Below are 21,898 nucleotides of genomic sequence, written 5' to 3' on the forward strand. Positions count from 1 at the left end.
ACTCTTAATTCCCCCACTAGGGGAAAACACCAGAGACGCTCTGGTTCATGCTTGGCCATCCGGTCTTCTTTATGCTTATCCTCCTCTTCCGTTGATGACAAAATTCTTGCAGAAAGCTCGTCGGTTGGGGAGCAGAGTTATTCTCATAGCCCCATTCTGGCCTCGTCAAACATGGTTCCCTTGCCTACGGTCTCATCTAATGCATCCTCCCTGGATCTTAGATCCCCTTCCGGATCTGATTTCTCATCCCCTGGGATTGAGGACCCCCGACCTGGACGACCTCAACTTCTCTGCTTGGTTGAGCCAGTTCCCTTGATGGCTAGGACTCCCGGTATCTCATCCTCGGTTAAAGCCATTCTGGTGGCCGCTCATAAACCTTCTACCAGAAAAGTCTACAACAGTAAATGGAAACGTTTTTCTCTCTGGGCAGAGCATAGGAATTTGGACCCTTTTACGGCTCCTATTCCAGCAGTCCTCGATTTTTTTATCTCAAATTTTCCATCAGGGAACTAGCTCTTCAACCGTTAAAGTTCAACTGGCAGCAATTTCCCACTTTCACATTGGAAACAAATTTGGCCCCCTGGCATCGTCTAAGATCTGCAAGACCTTTCTGAAAGGTACCTTTCTTTTGAGACCCCCTGTTAAGGAAGCAGTCCCTCCATGGGATTTAACCCTAGTTCTCCAGGCTCTGACTGGTCCTCCTTTTGAGCCCACAGCTTCGGTTGACTTAAACTATGTATCTTGGGAAAACTGCCTTCCTGATTGCTGTTACTTCAGCCAGAAGAATATTGGAGCTTCAGACTTTTTGCAGTAAGCCCCCATACATCATTTTTCATAAAGACAGAGTTTCCCTCAGGACTAATCCCTCTTTTCTGCCTAAAGTGGCTTCCGAAGCCAATATCAACCAATCTATCAACCTTGCCTGTCTTCTTCCCTAATTATCTCAACAAAGGAGAGTATAGACTCCGTTACGATTTTACCTACACAGAACGGATGTTTTTCGAAAATCAGAACAGCTCTTTGTTTCATTTGCTAACTCCTGTCTGGGTAAACCAGTGACTAAGGTAACCTTAGCTAGGTGGATTTCACAATGCATTCTTCTTGCATACAGAAGCTCTGGTCGACCTGAGCCCGTGCGTGTTCGGGCACACACTACCCGTTCTGTGGCTACTTCTGCGGCCTTCTGGTCGAAGGTCCCTCTGGATGACATTTGTTCAGCTGCTACTTGGGCTTCCTCTCACACTTTCATTACACATTATAAATTGGATCTGATTTCCAGAGGAAGGGCATCCTTCGGCTCTGCATTGCTTCAGAATATCCTCCCATAAGGGCCTCCCACGTTGTGGTAGCTGGGGACTCTGTCCCACAGGTTGCTGATCAAATGAAGTTAACTACTTCAGATAAAGAAGTTATGTACTCACCATAACGTTCCATCTGAGTAGGTAACTTCATTTATCTGCAACCAACCCTCCCTCCATCCCCCAGACCTGTAGTTTGTCCTTGAAGGATCATGGTATGTCACTTTCCAGATGACATCAGGTTGGAATGTTCGGGTAGTTTTTCCTTGTGTTATAGTAGTGTTCTACGATACTATGGCAAACTCGATCTGAGGGTTAGAGGGAAGTAGCAGGGCATTATGAGTAGGGGGAGGAGCTTGGAGCTCGGATCTTTTGCTAGGAAAGCTGCCGGCTCGGATCTGAATCGGATCCGATACCCACAGGTTGCAGACAAATGAAGTTACTTACTCAGATGGAACGTTATGGTGAGTATGTAACTTCTTTTTTCTCAACAAAGTGCAGTTGGCAGCCATATCAAATTTCCCCTTGGGAGACCATGCTTCTAGCTTGGTTGATTCCAAGTTGTGCAAAACTTTCCTAGAGGGCACCTTCATGTTCAGACCTCCAGGGAAAGCTCAGCCACTTCCTTCTTACTGTAGTACTTCAAGGCTTAACCCATTAACCCTTTGAACCTTCAGCAAAAAACTGGTTTAAAATGTCTGTCTTGGAAAAGAGCCTTTTTTGGTGGCTATTCTGCAAAAAGGATTTCCAAACTCCAGGTGTTTTCTTTCAAAAGCCCCTTACATTTTTTTTCGTAAAGATAGAGTTCACTGTATGACGGAATCCCTATTTCCTACCAAAAGTGGCTTTTGAGTCAAACATAGATCAAACCATTTATCTGTCAATCTTCTTTCCAAAATGTTTGAACAAAGGAGAATACACACTCCACCTTTTAGATGTCCATAGACGACTACATTTCTGTTTACACAGAGCAAAAGATTTCAGATAAATGGACCAACTCTGTCTGTCTCACCTTGCAGCTTGAGATCTCATTTCTAAGGCTACATGGCTAAATGGATAACTAATTGCATTTCCTGGATATTTTCCCAGCAAGGTCTTTTCCTACCAAACCCACCTAAGGCTCATTCAACCAAGATCTATGGCCACCTCATTTGCATTCAGATCTAGAACCTCCATTGATGATATTTGTTCAGCAGCCACCTGCTGTAATGCTCACGCTTTTATTACTCATCACAGATTGGGCCTGATTTCCAGAAGCAGAGCTGCTTTTGGTTCAGCAGTTCTCCAAAATATCCTTCCTTGAGGGCCACCCAAGATTCACATAACTGGAGTGTGTCCCACCCGTTGAGTAAGAATGAGAAGGACAACATCCAATGTTAGTTATGTACTTAACCATAACTATACATCTGCGTTGTCCATTTTCTTTGTTCCTCAAATTCTCTCTTCCTCCTTCCCCCTTCATGTTATCTTCTGGGGTTTCCTGATGGACTTTTGGAACCTTTGCTTTAGGTCTGAGCCCTGGTTTAATTTCTCCTATCCTTTTCTGTTGTATATTACGACCTTAAAATGGCAGCAAACTCAATTGAGGTATGGGGGTGAACTAGGGCATTATGGGAGAGGGAGGAGCTCGAGGGTCAGATCCATAGTCTGTGGAATGTGGGAGAATCAGATTCTGATGCATATTGGAAAGGAGTGGACTCTAAAAGCATTCTAGGGACCAAGTTTCCATTCAAGTTCCAGAGCAGACTTTGTGAGGACCATGCTCCAAAGGTGCCTTAATCCTTATCCTTCCTCCTCCCAGGTAGTGTAACCTTTAGGAATCTACCCATATGCCACTGGGGCAGTGTGAATGATAAATATAGCACAGCTGCACAAGTCCTACTTACCTGTAACAGTATGTTTTCAAATTTTACTGTCTCGGTGACAGCACCCATCCACCCCCCTTAGTTTGTACATACATTGCCAGTGTCCATCCTTATTGTGTTCTGCTGTAGGTATCTGTGTTGGTGATGATCTTCGTGTTTCACTGTTGCAGTCATCACATTTGGGTTATCTGCTTGCAATAGCCCTCATTCGGCCTGATTAACAAAGTCTTGGGTCCTGCATCGGTTGCTGTCTCCTCTTCCGTGACATCAGGTCATCAGGGGTGTAAAACATGCAGCCGACATCATTACCCCAGTCTTTCTTGCCGTGTGGTGCCCGAAGCAGTTTGCAAGTGCTGGTCGACCGACTCCTGAACTTTTCACTTTTGAGTTTCAGAACCGAAGTCTTCAACTAAAAACTAAGTACCCCATCGGGGAAACTTTTTCTTGCTCTCAACCGATGTCAGTAAAAGTAAATAATTACATTTCTTGTGGAAAGCAAATATCTCATAAAGATTTTCATTCATACTGTATTCCTTGCCTAGGCCCTGACCACGATGTACCTCGCTGTTGGTTTTGTGCTTTATTTATTTAAACCACAAACTATCCGTCATCGGCATATTTGTGCTTCTAAATATTTTGGTGCTCGGTTCAGTTATTTTGATATGTCTTCTGTAAGCCAGCCGACTACCAACATTCTGAAAAAACTCAGATAAAGACAGGCCGCCTAGGTACAAAGTTGCCGATGATGTTTCTCCTAAGCCAGTCGCCAGTTCGCCGGCACTCAGTGAGGCGCTTTTATAGCCCCTGATACCCGCTACTTCAGATTTGCTGGCCTCTACTGAGAACCATTCGGAGTCCGGTATGCCGAGAGATGCTTCAACTGTGGAACCTGCGGATGTCTCTACCTTGGATGGATCCGGAGCCGCTGTGCAGGCACTGGCTTCTGAGGGTGTAGTCAGGCCTACTGACTTGCATATTAAACCAACGCTGTTTTCTTCTTCAAGGCCAAAACTCTAACCATGCCCAGAAAACTGACACCTAGACCGCATGGTCAGGCCTCTATGCCTAAAAAACAAATGATAAGAATGGCTGAAGACCTTATTACTTTAATCAGGGGAAGCCAACCTTCCCCCTTTGAGACCTAGGACTGAATTTGCTTATGATACTTCTGACCAGGATTCTGAAATTTGAGGACTCTGTTCCCTCTGCTTCCCCTACCCCCCCCCCCCTTTTCTCTTTTGGTGAAACCTTGCATACTCAGGGAGCTTTTTCGTTGGGAAAGCCAGGATTTCCCCGATTCTAAAAAGAGGCTTAGGGATTTCTTACTCCTGCCCCAGCACAGGCCTTTAGCTATACCTCCTGTACTGGACATTGTTGATGATGCCTTTTCAGAATCTAGCTTGGCCCCTGACTCTCTACCTCCTGCTCCCAGAAAACCTGATGGATATTACAGGGTTCCTGACTCTCACAAGTTCCTTTTCAAAAATCCTACTGCGGATCCTGAAACCATTTCATAGGGACCCAAGGGCATTAAAACTACTACTGCCAGAAATCCTTCCCCCTCTGATAAAGACTCCAGGGCGCTGGATATATGGGGTAAGAAGGTATACACTTCTGCAACTTTGGCCATTTAAGGCCTTGAATTGCCAGTTTCATATGTTAAGGTGTCAGCAGCATATTTATTGGATTGCTTAAACAGAAAATTATTTTGATTACTGATTGTGCTGAAAATAAGGATTTACAGGATTTAATGCATTCTGCTGAACAAGTTGGAAAACATACTTTGCAGTGTGGTTTTGCTTCACTAGAGGCATCTTGCAGGGCTGCTGTAACTGGGTCTGTGCTTAAAAGGCATGTTTGGCTTAAGGAGCAATACTTGCCAAATCATGTTAAAGCGAAATTACCGGATGCGCCCTTAAATCAGGATCGCCTGTTTGGCAACAAGGCAGAAGAAGTTCTTAAAAAGATGGAGGAAAAAGCTAAATCTATGCAAACTATTAAAGATTTATTACAAGTACAACCTCCAAGATTTAGTAGGCCTTAGTCTTCTAAGAATTGGTCCTTTCCTGCCTCTTCCAGACCTTCTCAGTCCAAACCCAGATCCAGCAGAGCACCCAGGCTTCAGTCACAGGGGACGCACAGGAATAAGCAGTGAGGGGCCTCCACTTCCAAATCTGGGAATAATAAAACTTCCCCCCTATGGTAAACTGTCTCAATGACTTCTTTTTAAAACTTTCAAGCACTTCTCAACCAACTGCCCCTTTCGGGGGAAAGATTGCACTTCATGCAAAGAACTGAGAACTCATTGCTCAGGACAAATAGGTTTTAAATATAGTGTCCCAAGGATACATATTTCACTTCCTCACATTACCAACTTCAAGCGGTTTGCCGGATCTACTTTCAAATCAGTGGGCAGAGGCCCAAAAGCAAGTACTCTCTCTTAAGCATAGGGGCTATTCATTTGGTACCAGAAGAGGAAAAGGGACAAGGTTTCTACTCGAGACTTTTCCTGGTACCCAGAAAAGACAATTCATGGCATCCTATCCTGGACCTGTCTGCTCTAAACACCTTTTTGGTTATTCCAAAATTCAAGATGCTGACTCTTCACCAGTTGCTTCCTATGCTAGGCAAAGATGCCTAACTGGCAACACTAGATTTAAATGAAGCATACCTGCACATCCCAATCAGGGAATCTTGCAGACGATACCCAAGCTTCAAAGCAGGCTACACACACCGTCTACTGCACCCAGGGTATTCACAAATTGCCTAGCTCCAGTCATTGCATTTTGCAGGTAAGGAAATATTCAAATATATCCATACCTGGACGATTGTCTAATTCAGGCAGAAAGCCAGAACATACTTTTGAATCATCTGACTTTTGTACCAAGTGTGCTAACTTGTCTGGGGAACACCTGGTACCCTGTCAACAAATTATATTCCTGGGAGCAAGCTTGAATACAACTTCCCAGATGGCTTTCCTCACGCCAGAGAAACAAATTCATTTGACAACCTACTTCAAACAAGTGGCCACAAAAACCCTGCTATCTGCAAGGAAAATACTACAAGCCTTGGGGTTCATGGCCTCCTGCATTCTTCTAATAGCATATGCAAGACTGCATATGAGGAAACTACAGTGGTATCTGAAAAGCCAATGGTGTCAACATTCTCAGGATCTAGAAGCAATGATTCCTATCATACCTTGCCTACGCCTAGAGTTCCTTTGGTGGGCGGAGGCCTGTCACCTAAACAAGGGACTACCATTCACACTACCCCCTGCATCCCAAACCATAACAGATGCATCAGATTATGCATTGGGGGGGGGCACAACTGGCAGGCAAGTGCATTCAGGGCAAATGGAACACAAGTCAAATGCACCTGCATATCAATCAAAAAGAAATGTTAGGTGTACAGAATACTCTGACAGCCTTCAAGGACCACATTGTTCCAGAACAATTAATGGTAAAGATGGACAACCCCACAGTTATGTGCTACATAAGCGGGGGGGGGGGGGTACACATTCTTACCCCCTATGCAGACTAGCCATGGCATTGTGGAACACAGCCTTGAGCTACCAAGTGCATCTACAAGCTCAATTCCTGCCAGGAAAACTAAATACACCGGCAGACGGGCTAAACAGAAATCTCATGGACCCACACGAGTGGAAACTGGAACCAAGGATTTTCAACATGTTGACAAGCAAATGGGGGATCCCAGATATAGACCTGTGTTTGCCTCTCCCCAGAACTATAAACTGGAACAATTTTACACAAGAACTCCCCACAGACTAGCTTGGAAAGTGGATGCTCTGTCCATCAGCTGGAAAAACCTATGCCTTTCCTCCTCTGCCTCTGCTCTCCAAAGTACTACTAAAGATCAAACGACAAACCAAGGACGATTGTGATTGCACCAGACTGGCATCGCCAACACTGGTACCTTCTCTTGTGCAGTGTGTCACTGTTGGCCCCATGGCACTTGCCTCAGACTCCTAACCTGCTGTCTCAGCAGGAGAACCAGATTTTGCACCCTCAGCTTCAAGCACTGAACCTAGCAGCCTGGCTAATTACCTAATCTCTCATTTACCATCCCTCAGTAAACCAGTGATCAATATCATTTTAGAGGCAAGGAGACCTAGTACTAGAAAATTTTATGCTGAAAAATTGAAAAGATTCTGTACCTGGAACCAGTCTCAAGGGATGAGCACAGCAGTGCCCAGTTTACCTCAGATTTTACAATACTTAACTGAGATGCTTCACAAGGGCCTGTCTTTTTCCTCAATAAAAATTCATGCCTCAGCCATTTCAGCTCATTATAACACACAACCTCCCCTCTTCTCTCATCCACTGCTCAAGCAGTTCCTCAGAGGGGCCAAAAATTTAAGACCACCCAGGAGGGCTCCAACTCCAGCCTGGGACCTTAACGTTGTATTGGAGAAGCTCACCCTTCCTCCTTTCGAGCCAGCTGCTACTTCAGATTTAAAATTCATTTCTTGAAAACAGCTTTCCTTTTAGCAATCGCTTAAGCAAGAAGGGTATCTGAATTATAGGCCCTTATGGCAGTGGAGCATTTCATCATCTTTCATGCAGACAGGGTGTCCCTCAGGACCAATCCCCCTTTCATGCCAAAGGGTGATATCTAGTGTGGCCCTTAATCAGTTCATTTGCCAACCTTCTTTCCTAATCCACAGAACAAAGGGGAATGGATACTGCACTCCTTAGATGTGCACAGACAACTTACATTCTGTTTGGACAGGACTAAACCTCAAAGGAAATCTGAACCAACTGCTGGTGGCATTTGCTGCAGGGACAGAGGGGGATGGCTATTTCTAAGCAAACCATTTCCAAATGGATAGGCCATTGCATTCATTTCTGCTATAAGCACCATGGAAAACCTATCCCACAAGGGATCAGACCCCACTCAACCAGGGCTGCATCTACCTCTACAGCCTGTCTCAGAGGCGTACCTACCAGGGACATCCTGGAAGCTGCTACCTGGAGTTCTGTACATACTTTCACCAAGCATTACCATTTGCCACTTCTCTAAATCCAGAGCTGGCTTTGTCACTGCAGTCTTGCAGGGCCTTATAGCTGGTCCTAATGCTATCTAAATTCCTCCTCCCATCCTTAGCTTTGGGAATCTACCCAAATGTGATGACTGCAACAGTGAAACTTGAAAAACATAGCACAGTTGTGTACATTTACCATAAATGTAGATGTTCGAGTGTATTCACTGTTGCAGTCCTGGTTACCCTCCTTCTAACCCCCTGCACTCTTTTGGCTATACCTCTTCTCTCCTTTGCTATGCTTAAAAACTTTTTGGTGTATTTACTTTTTTGTTGGAGGTATTGTATATTTATAGGTTTAATTGCTTCCCATTAGAGGGCACCTGACATCTGGGGCAAGAAGAACTGATGTATTGACGTTGGCTGCATGTTTTATACCCCTGATGACCTGATGTCATGGAAGAAGAGACAGCAGCTGATGCAAGACCCAAGACTTTGTTAATCAGGCCGACTGAGGGCTACTGCAAGCAGATAACCCAAATGTCATGACTGCAACAGTGAATACACTCTTAACATCTACATTTATGGTAAGTGTACGCAACTGTACGTTTTTGGCTGTGTATTGTTTGGTTGCAGACATTTCTTGCTTCTGGCCCTCATTGGCTGTTCTTCGTGTTTCACTGTTGCAGTCATCACATTTGGGTTATCTGCCTGCAGGTAGCCCTCACCCAGCCTGAATACCAGAGTCTTCGGATTTCTGCGTCAGATGCTGTTGCTTCTTCCATGATGTCAGGTCGTCAGGGGTATAAAACATGCAGCTGACGCCATTACATCAGTCTTTCTTGCCATGTGGTGGCTGAAGCAGAAGCAGTTCACAAGTACCGGTCGGCAGTCTCCTGAAATTTTCGTTTTCGAGTTTCATAGCCGAAGTCTTCAAGGAAGATAAGTACCCCGTTGGGGATCCTTTTTCTTGCTCTAACCAATGTCAATAAAAGTTAACAATTGTCTTGCCTGCAGAAAGCAAATACCTCATAGAGATTTTCATTCTTGCTGCATCCCCTGTTTAGGCCCAGACCACAACGTACCTCGCTGTTGGTTTTGTGCCGTGTTCAACGCCCAAACTATTCGTTGTCAGGCTGTTTTTGCAGCCAGTTACTTTCGTACTCTATCTTCGTACTCCGAAATGACTTCTTTAAGCCATCCAACTACCGATCTTCCGAAAAAACGTAAGGGTTAAGACAGAGACAGACCGCATAGTTCCAAAACTGCCGATGACACTTGCGTTAAGCTAGTCGCCATTCCGCCGAAACTCAGGCGCTTTCGCGGCCCCTGATACCCACTACTTCAGATTCGCAGGCTTCTACTGAGACCCATTCGGAGTCCGGTATTCCGCGAGATGCTTCTTCGACTATGGAACCTGTGGATGTCTCTACCTTGCATGGGTCTGCAGCAGCTGTGCAGGCACCGGCTTCTGAGGGTGTATTCAGGCCTACAGACATTCATATTAAACCGACGCCATCGTTTCCATCCAGAAGTTCCAAATTCCTCAGGCCAAAAACTCGCACTACGTCTAGAAAACTGACGACCAGACCGCAGGCTCAGGCCCATATGTCTCAAAAACAAATGCTTAGAATGGTTGAAGACCTTATTACGTTAATTAGGGGAAGCCAGCCTTCCCTCTCTGAGACCTAGAACTGATTTTCTTTCTTATTATTCTGATCAGGAATATTATATTTCTGCTCCTTCTGATTACTAGAATTTGCCCTTATCTACTTATGAGGATTCTGATGCAGAGGATTACATTCCCTCTGCTTCCCCTCCAGATGATTTTTCTTTTGGTGAAACCTTGCATACCCTAAGGGAACATTTCCGCAGGGAAAGCCAGGATTACTCTGAGTCCAAAAAGAGACTTAGGGAATTCTTATTCCTGCCTCAACACGGGCCTTTAGCTATCCTTCTTGTTCTGGACATTGTAGGTGATGCTTTCTTGGAATCTAGCCTCACCCCAGACACTTTACCTCCAGCTCCCAGAAAACCTGACCGGTACTACAGAGTACTTGACTCTCACAAGTTCCTCTTCAAGAATCCTCCTGTGGATCCAGCGACCATTTCCCAAGGACTAAAAGGCATTAAGGCTACTGCTGCCAAAAATCCTACCCCTTCTGATAGACATTCTAGAGTCTTGGACAGATGGGTTAAGAAGATATACACTTCTGCTACTATTAGGGCTTTAAATTGCCAGTTTCATATGTTAAAGTATCAGCAGCATATTATGAGACTACTTAAACAGAAAATTATGCTGATTCCTGACTCTGCTGAACACAATTGCAAGATTTAATGCATTCTGCAGAACAAGTTGGTAAACATACTTTGCAGTGTGGTTTTGATGCTTTAGAAGCATCTTGCAGGGCTGCTGTCACTGGGTCTGTACTTAGAAGGCATGCTTGGCTTAAGGAACAAAACATTCCAGATCGTGTTAAAGCTAAATTACTGGATGCTCCCTTAAACCAAGACCGCCTTTTTTGCAACAAAGCAGAAGTCCTCAAAAGGATGGAATAAAATGCTAAATCTATGCAAACTGTTAGATTTCCTACAAGTACAGCCTCCCAGATTCAGTAGGCATTGGCCTTCAAAGAACTGGTCCTTTCCAGCTCCTTCCAGGCCTTCAGTCCAAACACAGGAGCAGCAGACCACTTGGGTACAGTCTCAGGCTATGCACAGATTTAAGCAATGGGGGGCTCCCACTTTCAAAGCAGGGAGTAGTAAGCCACCCCCCTACAGAAAAATGGCACAATGAGTTAACCTTAACCCTTCCAAGCCCTGCTGAACTACCTGCTCCCTTAAGAGGAAAACCCGCCCTGCATGCAAAAAAACTGGGAACTCGTTACCTAGGACAAATGGGTTTTGAACATAGTTTCCCAAGGATACAGATTCCACTTCCACACACTACCAACCCCAAATGGTTGGCCAGACCTCCCCCAAATCAAAGGGCAGAGGATCAACAGGCAAGTTCTTTCTCTTCTCAGTATCAGGGCTATTCAACCTGTCCCAGCAGAACAAAGGGGACAAGGTTTTTATTCAAGAATTTTTCTTGTACCTAGAAAAGACAGCTCTTGGCATCCTCTCCTGGACTTCTCTTTTCTGAACACCTTTTTGGTGGTTCCAAAATTCAAAATGCTAACTCTTCAGCAGCTTCTTCCTATGCTAGCCAAGAATACCTGTCTGGCAGCCCTAGAATTAAAGGAAGCTTACCCGCACATCCCAATAAGAGGATCCTGCAGACAATACCTACATTTCAGGGCGGGCTCCATACACTTTCAGTTCTCTGCACTTCCCTTTGGCTTATCTACTGCGCCCAGGGTGTTCACAAAGTTTCTAGCTACAGCCATTGCATTTTTCAGGCAGAGAAATATTCAAATTTACCCATACTTGGACGATTGTCTGATTCAGGCAGAAAGCCAGGACTTGCTATTACAACACCAGGCATTCGTAAAGAAACTTCTAACCTCACTGGGGTACACCATCAATAAAAAGAAATCTCACCTAGTACCCTGCCAAGAGATTGTATTCCTGGGAGCAAGCTTGAAAACAACTTCCCAGATGGCATTCCTCACTCCGGAGAAACATGTTTGACAACCTACTTCAAGCTGTTGGCCACAAAACCACAGCTATGTGCAAGGAAAATACTGCAGGCTCTGGGGTTCATGGTCTCTTGCATTCTACTAATTCCATATGCAAGACTGCATATGAGGAAACTCCAATGGTATCTAAAAAGCCTATGGTGTCAACATTCTCAGGACCTGGTAACAATGATTTCGATTATTCCTTGTATGAAGATAGAGTTCCTTTGGTGGGCAGAGGCCTGCTACCACAACAAGGGACTCCCTATCACTCTACCCCCTGCCGCCCAAACCCTAACAACAGATGCATCAGACTATGCATGGGGGGCACGCATGGCAGGGCAGTGCATTCAGGGCAAATGGAACCAGAGACAGATGCTCCTGCATATCAATCAAAAAGAAATGTTAGCTGTACAGAATGCTCTGACAGCCTTCAAAGACCGTATTCTTCCAGGACAACTGTTGGTAAAGACAAACAACACCACGGTTATGTGGTACATAAACAAGCAGGGGGGAACCCACTCATACTGTCTCTGCAGACTAGCCATGGCTCTGTGGAACACAGGCTTGAGCTACCAAGTACATCTATAAGCACAATTCCTGCCAGGCAAACTAAATTCACTGGCAGATGACTTAAGCAGAAATATCATGGACCCACACGAATGGAAACTAGAACCCAAAATATTCAACCTCTTGATCAAATGGGGGACTCCACAGGTAGACCTGTTTGCCTCCCCTCAGAACTACCAATCGAATAAATTCTGACCAAGAACTCCCCACAGTCAAGCTTGGAAAGTAGATTCCCTGTCCTTTACCTGGGAAAGCCTCTCTGTTTATGCCTTTCCCTCTCTACCACTCCTCTCGAAGGTTCTACTAAAGATCAAACAGGACAAAGCAAGGACAGTACTGATTGCACCAGACTGGCCACTCCAGCACTGGTGTGTACCCCCTCTTATGCACTATAACACTGCTACTACCATGGCACCTGCCTCAGACCCCTTCCCTGCTGCCCCAGCAGGTGGGCCAGATTCTGCACCCTCAGCTTCAAACCCTGAACCTTGCAGCCTGACTAATTCCTTGAACTGTCGTCTAGCATCCCTCAGTAAGCAGGTGCTGGATGTCATTCTGGTGGCAAGGAGGCCTAGTACTATGAAATCCTATGCTGAAAAGTGGAAAAGATACTGTTCCCGGAGCCAGGCTCAGGTGATGGGCACAATGGTGCACAGCTTACCTCTTATTCTAGAGCACTTAACAGAAGTGCTCCAGAAGGGCCTATCCTTCTCGTCAATTAAAAATTAAAATTCATGCCTCTGCCATTTCAGCACATTATCATACTGAATCACCCTTCTTCTCTCACCCCTTGCTAAAGCAATTCCTTAGAGGGGCCAAAAATTTAAGACCCCCCAGGAGAGCTCCCACTCCAGCTTGGGACCTTAACTTTGCATTGGAAAAGCCCACTCTTCCTCCCCTTTGAGCCAGCTGCAACAGCAGAGTTGAAATTCCTTTCTTGAAAATCAGCCTTCCTTCTAGCCATCACTTCAGCAAGAAGAGTGTCTGAATTACAGGCCCTCATGGCAGTGGAACCCTTCATTATATTCCATGCAGACAGGATTTCCCTCAGGACTAATCCTGTCTTTATGCCCAAGCTGGTGTCTAGTGCACCCCTTAATCAGTCCATTCATTTGCCTACTTTTTTCCCCTAATCCACAAAGCAAAGGGTAATGAATATTGCACTTTCTGGACGTGCACAGACAACTTGGATTCTACTTGGACAGGACTAAGCCTCTCAGAAAATCTGAACAGCTGCTAGTTGGCTTTGCTGCAGAGGCAGAGGGGAAGGCCATTTCAAAGCAAAGCATTTCCAGATGGATAGCCCATTGCATTGATTTCTACTACAAGCACCATGGAAATACTACCCCACAGGGGATAAGGTCACATTCCACCAGAGCTGCATCTACCTCTGCGGCTTTTCTCAGAGTCCCCTCCTGCCAGGGACATCCTAGAAGCTGCTACCTGGAGCTCTGTACATACCTTCTCCAAGCATTACCACATGCCTATCTTTTCTAAATTCAGAGCTGGATTTGCCACTGCAGTCTTGCAGGGCTTAATAGCTGGCCCTAATGCTCTTTAACTTCCTCCTCCCTTCCTTAGCTTTGGGAATCAACCCAAATGTGATGACTGCAACAGTGAAACACGAACATAGTACAGTAGTGTACACTTACCATAAATGTAGATGTTAGAGTCTATTCACTGTTACCCTCCCTCCAGCCCCCTGACTTCCCTTGGCTCTACCTTTCCTTCTTGTTGGTATATTTATTTTTTCTTGTGTATTTGCTTTTTGATGGGGGTGTACCATACTATATAATTGCTTCCTATTGTGGGGTCACCTGACATCTTGGGCAAGAAAAACTGATCTAATGGCGTCTGCTGCATGTTTAATACCCCTGACATTATGGAAGAAGCAACAGCATCCGACGCAGAAATCCTAAGACTCTGGTATTCAGGCCGGCTGAGGGCTACTGCAGGCAGATAACCCAAATGTGATAAACTGAATCAGTGAATACACTCTAACATCTACATTTATGGTAAGTGTACAGAACTGTACTTTCTTCCTACTTAGCATTAAAAGTCCGATTAACTGACTTTCTGTGACGGGGACTAGGCTTCCCCGATGGGATTGGATTACCCCATTTCCTGTCACAGAGTCAGCGGAGATGATTCTGACCTCTGGAAAGCGGCCAATGTGGGTTTGTGCAGGCACAGAACCCACTGTGATCTTCATACATTTGATGGTGTTTTTGAGTTTTGTTGCCCTCATGATTTGTGTATGATCCTACTAGTTTTACAGTCATTGTTCTTGCATTAGTGATATTTTTATTTCTTTTTGGGTAGTTCAGTATTTTTTTATTGTGGTTATTATCTAGTCCATTCTATAGGTCTGCCAGTTTGTTAATGTAGTTGGTTGACAAGTTTAGGGTGTATGCATTGTTGATTACATGCATAAGCAGTTTAATGTCTGTAGGGTACCATGTATGTACAGGACTATCTACATATATGTGTTTACGTTGTGTTAATGTGTAGATATAGATACATATTGTATAGAGATCTACACATATTCAGATGTGTGCATTTTCTTTTTGGCATTTGTGTGATACAGTTCCTTTGTCTTCATTTTAAAGTTGAAATACAGTGCATTTTTGTTACACTGACATTAAGAAATGAGAACCACAATGAATCATCAAAATGGCAGCTATTGGTTGTTTAACATGTTACTTTCATTAATTTGTTTTGTTGGTAAACTGAGATGTTCTACAGAAACAGTTGCTTTAAATATGTAAGAATCTCAAAGAATTTGTGGAGAAGAAAAAAAGCTTAAGCATTCTGCCATACAGATTGCCAGTCTCGGTTTGTTACTGTGCAAGTTATTTTGACATTTTTTTTTTTTTTTGCGCTGTGACATTGTTCAAATTATGGGTGCAGAAAAGGCATTTTCCTTTGTACGCAAAACATCAGTCATAATAAATAGTCTCATATTTCTAAGACTGACACATCACCTGTCATTCTTTTTAAAGGCAGATTTGCTAGGTGAATACAATCTTATTTTGAATATGAACCTGTGAAATACAATCAAAATCACAGCACAAATGTTTGCTTGTTAAATAAGTAGCCCTTCTTTGTACACAGAACTGTTAATTTCTTATTAAAACCTGGTATCAGTCAAGAGTTGTGGCCATATGTACTTTTTAATTTTGCAGTTTCCAAAATAAGTGAACTTGTGGAGTAGATTATAACTAGTGGTAAGTGTAAAAAACATATTCCAGTAATTTAAGGAAACATTGCGTTTTATTGATCATAAAATATATGGCTTTGTTGGAGTAAAGTTTTGCAGACCCATACTTAACATTTGTGTCTTCAATTTTCAGTAACTTCATTGTTGCATCAAAGTACTTCCAGCGATGCTAAGGAAGGAGAAGCCATAAAAGAAACTTTGCAGCCAGGTTCCACATGCTCTGGAGGAACTACTAGTATTTTCAACACAGAACATTCTAGACCTGTTTGCCTTAATGGTCATGCCGAGTCCATCCAGTCTAATACATCTTGTTCCTCTGGTTTGTTGTCATTACCTTCTGCATCAAGGACATCACTGCATTCATCCTGTTCTTCAAATCCCAGTACGTTATCAGGAAAATTTTGCTTTAAACCACAAAGTTCAAACATTCCACGACCTAGTTTGTCAAGAAGCTTGGTTGGTGTACACAGTCATTGTCCTGATTTGGCTGACCGTAGTAAAAGAACAAATTGTTTCCATCCTTCTGAACATAAAAGTAAACATTCAGCTTTGTCTTCAAAAGATGGCGGCACACTGTCTTCCAGTGTTCTTTTGAAAACTCCACCAAAAAGACTGGATATATCCGATTTACCCAGGATACCAAAGCTTAAAAATAGAGGAAATGGTACAGATTCTGGACCTGGAAACACGAGGAATAGTGACATTCCTGATTCCTGTATAAGTAAACTTACAGGAAACAGAGATGGAACTCCAGCTGGTTCAGTAGGAAATAGCAAAAGCAATGATCAGCAGAGAGGCGCTAATAGTAGTGGGAATTCTGATTCTACAGATACAAGTACCTATACCAGTTCAGTACCAGGCAGTTCACAAGGAGGTAGAGGAGGGAGCTTCTCTTTTCAGGGTTTCAAAATAAAAAGGCCAGGAATTTTAGAACAGCTTGGCAGACCTTATTATCTTCCTGTGTATGATCCATTTAAAAATAAAGACAAAGTACAGCAAAAAGCTAAGCCCAGACAGTCATCATTGTCTAATAAGAAGGCAAGTACATCAGGAGAAATTTATGATCCCTTTAATCCTACAGGCTCTGATTCAAGCTCTCCTAGTAACAGTCCCCAGAGGGTTGAACCATCATCTACAGTGGCTGCAACATCCAAGTTAACATCTTCTGAAACTAAAAAGACTGACAGTACAGTGAAAGATAAAATATTTGCTCCAAAACATACAAAATCAAGTAGCACTTCTGCATCATATGGTGTCTCAGTAAAAATGAGATCAATTGTTTCAGAACTGTATGACAACATGGGAGATGATGATGTGGATGGTTCTGATGCTGAGCAAGAAAAACTGCAGCAGCAAGATTCTAGGGCTTCAAGCTCAGCCAATGTTAGAATAAAACCCTTTGAAGAGAGTTTTAGTGCTGTAGATGTCCATGGAATGTCATTTGATTCACGTCCTGTTGTGGAAGAAGGGATTAATAGTCGAAATGAAACTGGGCCCAGTTTTCAGTTAGATGAGGACTTTATTAGAAAAGTAAAGAACAAAATTAGTCAGAAAGCTTTTCGTTCTCGTTCTCGATCAGGTTCAGTTTCTTCCAGTGGGAAGAAACACAAAAAACAAAAGAAATCAGTTTTAAAAGATAGTAAAATGCCAAGATCAAAATCAAAGTCGCCGCCTCCAGTGTATGGGGAGAAAGGTAAGATTAAAAGAGACAGAAGCTGCTCAAGTGGCCGTTCGAGATGTAGCAGTAATGAAAAACATAAGAAAAAAAAAACAAAAGCAAAAAGTAAGCATAAAGAAAAACGATCAAAACGCTCTCGTTCTAAAGAAAGGAGGAGATCACGATCTCGCTCTGTAAGTGTTAGTGGCTTTACATCAGAGAATTCTGAAGGTAAGAAAAAGAAAAAGAGGAGATCAAGATCAAGGGAGCAATCTCCATCTAGTAGTACAGAGAGAAAAAAAAAGAAGTCTAAAAGGGACCGAAGTCATGACAGATATAACAAATTCCAGGTTAAATCAAAAGAAAGGAAACGTTCACGGTCCAGAACTAGGTCTCGCGAGAGAAAGAAACGCCAGTCTAGATCCCGTTCCACATCTCGACCTAGAGGCAGGAGGTCAAGATCTCGAGAAAGGAAACTGAAAAGTAGATCAAGATCTAGAGATAGGAAGGGAGCAAAATTTCAAGATAAGTCACATTATTATGAAAAGAAACGAGAGGTTAGTTATCGAAGCAGGTCAAGGTCACGAGACAGAAAGGCATTTGTAACTAGAGAAAAATCGCTGTCTCCTGAAAGAAAAAGAAAGGAAAATTATTCAGTGGACCAGTCTTGGTCAAAAGAAAAAATTACATCTGTTAAAGAAAAATCACTATCCCCTGAAAGACGGGAGAGTACGTCAAGAAACAGATCAAAGTCTAAAGATAGAAAGGGTCTAAGTATGTGGGAAAAGTCACCTTCTCCTGAAGCAAAACAAATAGAATATTCTTTCAAAATCCGGTCAAGATCAAAGGAGAGGAAAGAAATTGCTAAGGAGAAGTCTCAGTCACCTGAAAAAAAAGCAAGAGAAGTTTTGTTAAGAAGCAGAGCACCAAGAGAAAGGAGGGAGTTGGGAAGCAGAGAAAGATCAGTCTCTCCTGAAATAAAAAGAGAAGATACATATTTCAAGAAACTGTCAGACTCTAGAGAGAGTGATTTAGCATCTAAGGAAAGATCCCAGTCTCCTGATCTGAAAAATGAAGGCAGTCCTTTAAGAAGTAAGTCGTGGTATAGAGATATTAAAGTGACTGTAACTCGAGAACAATCAAAATCTCCTGAGAGTAAAGATGGAGAGTTGCCAGTGAGGAATGTGTCATGGTCAATAGAGAGAAAAGAATCTAGAGCTAAAGATAATTTGCAATCCACTGAAACAGAAAATGAAGATACATCTGTTAGAAGAATTTCATTGTTTAGAGTTGGAAGAGAGTCTGGGACTAGAGCTAGATCACAGTCCCCTGAAGAAGGTCTTAAAAGTGGGTCAAAATCTACAGAGGAAATGGATTATAGAGCTATAGAGAAGTCACACTTTGATGAATGTGAAATTCAAGAAACATCGCATTCTCTTGAAGTAAAAAGTGAAGATATTCCTGTAAGAAGTGTAATGTGGTATAGAGATAGAAAAGATTATGTAACTAGAGAGGGAATGCAATCTCCTGAAGTAAAAAGTGAAGAAACTGGTTTAAGAAATCTGTCTGGATCTACAGAAGATAAAACTAAAATTAGAGAGAGTTCACCATCACCTGAAGTAAAAAGAGAAGAGCCTCAGTCAAGAAAGTCTAAATCTAAGAAAAAATCAAAAAACAGGGAGAAGTCACGAACACCAGAAGTAGAGACTTCCTTTAGTACTGTAACAGGTATCACAGAAGGAAATGAGGCCTTAACTGTAGAAAGTTTTAAATCCCTTGAAGTAAAGCATGAAGAGATTCCTTTAATTGGAGAGTCAGATTCTAAAGATGAAACTGAACATGGAACAACTGAAGATAAGCAAGTCGGTGAAGAGACTGATTTGAAGAGCAAGTTAGGGTTCGATGATTATCTAGAGTCTGAAACTTTGGAAAGCACTCACAGTAGTGAAGTAAAAAGTCAAGATCTTTCAAGAAGTACTCTCTGGAGAGGGGAAGGTGAACCTGGAACCACAGAACATTTGCAGCCTGCTGAAATAAAAAGAGAAGAGATTTCTTTGGGAGTTGCATTGGAAATTGGAGAGGGGGAGAAAAGTGAAATGGCTGATGAAATATCACAATCTCCTGTAATGAAAGATGAGCAGAACAAGTCAGAAGGTGGCAGTGCATTGGTAGATGAAAATAAATCCCAAATCAGAGAAGAATTGGAATCTTCTGAACTGAAAAATGAAGAAGAAAGTATTGCAGATGATTTTGAGTGGCTTGAGTTGGATGTTATAGAACCAGTACCATCTCCTGAAAAATCTAAGAGTGTGTCACTGCAGAAGGATGCTGTAGTAGTCAACGAGGATGGAAAAAATGTTTTAGCAGAAGTGTCGCATCTAGATGCACTGAGTGAAACTACTGCAAATGATAGTGTTTCAACTGAGGAAATGTATTCTATGGAATATGTCCATACTGATATGCATATTTCCCCAGAACATGCAAACGAAGCTTCATTAATTATGCCAGAGAACACAGAGTCCAACAGTGTGCATGAGAATGTGGATTTCATTTCATCTGATGTACCAGATGATGAAATAACTTTTTGTAACAGTAGTAGCATAGAAGTGGACACTGCGGAAGTTAGTCAAGAAAGGTTAAGTAGTTATACATCATCTCATGAATTTCCACAGGACAGCATTGTTCCACAAATCCTCAGTTTACCTGAGACAGTATATTCCACTGAAGGTATTGCACCAGATGGTTCACATATTGTCAACATATGGCACAGTGAAGAACGAGCAACAGAAGAGCATGCTGAAGAACAAAGTATTATGGAAGAAATAGAGGGTGACTACGGTGATTACGGTGATGAAGATGCAGCTAAGACTGACCCTGATTATAGTACTCAGATTCCTGGGATTAAGTCGAAAACGCTTGTGAAGCGGGTTACTTGGAATTTGCAGGATGAAGACAAGGATGAAGAGGATTCAGAGAAGACTACAAGTAAGAAGTATTTTATTAAAATAGCTTTCCTTTAGTATGTTTAGGTATCAGTGGGCACAGTGGGTTTGTGGTGTTAATTATTAACATTTGTGTCCTTCCCACCCCCAGGGCTGCCGACCTTGAGCCACCCTCATTGGGTGAGAGCCATTGTTGAGGAGTTATCATTCAGAGACATGTTTGGGGTTCTTTAGTGCTCTCACTAGTATACCAGCAATGAGGACATTTTTTTCTATTCATGCATAACCCAACTCCCCTCTCCGGGTGGTGACTTTGAAAAACTATGTCATGATGGAGACTGCCCGTGCTCTGCATCAGTTCACAGGATGCTTCCTGCATTCTGCCTGCAAGGCTTGCTATAATCGGCATGGGTGGCCATATCCACAACTTCCCTGCTGCAGCCCCAGCCCTTGCACCGCCATCCCTACCCCTCCATCAGAGATATTCTCAGGTAATGGCGGTTAAGACCTATGTTCTATTAAGCCCCCAGAACCACTAATCAAATCTCTGGACACATGGGCTGTACTCGGGACTTTATTCCTCTGTGCCACAGTTGAGGCTTTTTGATATTTAAAGTTGAAAAGTAAACTAAAGATTAAAAAGATGAGCAGTATCTATGTTGAAGTGTTTCTCTCTTATACTTCTTGTCTGGAGTACAGGCAGAGTAACAACTTCTTGTAGGGCTCACTGGTGAAGTGTGAGTAGTACTCCACAAGACTTACCTGGTGACTGATGTCCACCTTAACTGTCTGACAGTTAAAATTCTTGCAGATGTTCCCATTTAGCTGGATTTCTGTCTCAACAAAGCCCTGATGCTCTAGTGCACTGTTAAAAAGAGCAGATCCTGATGTTTTTCAGTTTTTTGCACAAACAAATCAGTCCCCTCTGACCATTGCTATGGAATTAATTCAGAAGAGACCATAATAAGTACAGAGTTTTGGAATCTTTGAAATCAAAATTGTCAGCAGTACGACTGTGTAAGAAAACTTCTGATAGCTGTGTCGAAGTTGGATGAAAAAGTAACTACTGTTTTGAGGTCCTTGAAGTCTTCTGAAAAGTTAACTAGTGTATTATTAAGCATGCTTCAGCAAGACTTTTGGTTTCCACTATCTTTTTTTGTTTGAAAGAGGGGCATCTCATTTCTTGTTGAGATTATATGACTTTCAAAAAGAAGAGCCTCGTTAGGAAGGCAAAAATGTTGAAAGCATGCATAGAACAGAAAACATTCGGGTCTTGGTGCATGTGTTAAACAAAAGCCAGTGATAACCCTCCACTAGTAGCCAAAGATGTAGTCTCCCAGGGAAGAACAGAGGTATTGAAAGAAAGTCGAAACATTTGCTTAAAAAGAGATTTTTAATCTCACCAGTTCTCCTGTGCCTGATGATGTCTGACCCAGTGAGGATTTTGCTTTGTGTGTCCAACACCAAGTTTCTGCCAGTCTTCTCTTGTACTGAACCCCTTTAGAATCAGATAGTGCTTGTAATGCTGTACAAGCATTTAGGAAGGAGTTCCAAGGTGTCTAGGTAAGGTAGCAAGTCCCTGGCACCTGATACGAAAATCCATCTCTAAAGGATTTTAGCTGCTTCCTTTGAGTTAATGCCTACAATTTTAATCCACGACCCATAGGTCAGAGTTTAGTGGCTCTTTTTCTTGCTCCCAGCTGGGCCATTTGTTCTATGAAAAGAAG

At 42.9% G+C, this 21,898-nt stretch overlaps 1 protein-coding gene across 4 annotated transcripts in view; it reads left to right on the plus strand.

The window, feature by feature from the left end:
* PHRF1 (PHD and ring finger domains 1) overlaps positions 1-21,898 on the plus strand; it is a 1,670,136-nt gene that overhangs the window by 1,024,244 nt on the left and 623,994 nt on the right. For all 4 annotated transcript variants that reach the window (XM_044059137.1, XM_044059136.1, XM_044059138.1 and 1 more), the window contains exon 9: positions 15,706-20,214. In XM_044059137.1, the coding sequence (XP_043915072.1) occupies positions 15,706-20,214 (4,509 nt within the window). The remainder of the gene's footprint in view (positions 1-15,705; positions 20,215-21,898) is intronic.

Source organism: Protopterus annectens, chromosome 17.part0 (genome assembly GCF_019279795.1).
Source record: "Protopterus annectens isolate FY-2018-M chromosome 17.part0, PAN1.0, whole genome shotgun sequence".
Classification (NCBI taxonomy): Eukaryota; Metazoa; Chordata; order Ceratodontiformes; family Protopteridae; genus Protopterus; species Protopterus annectens.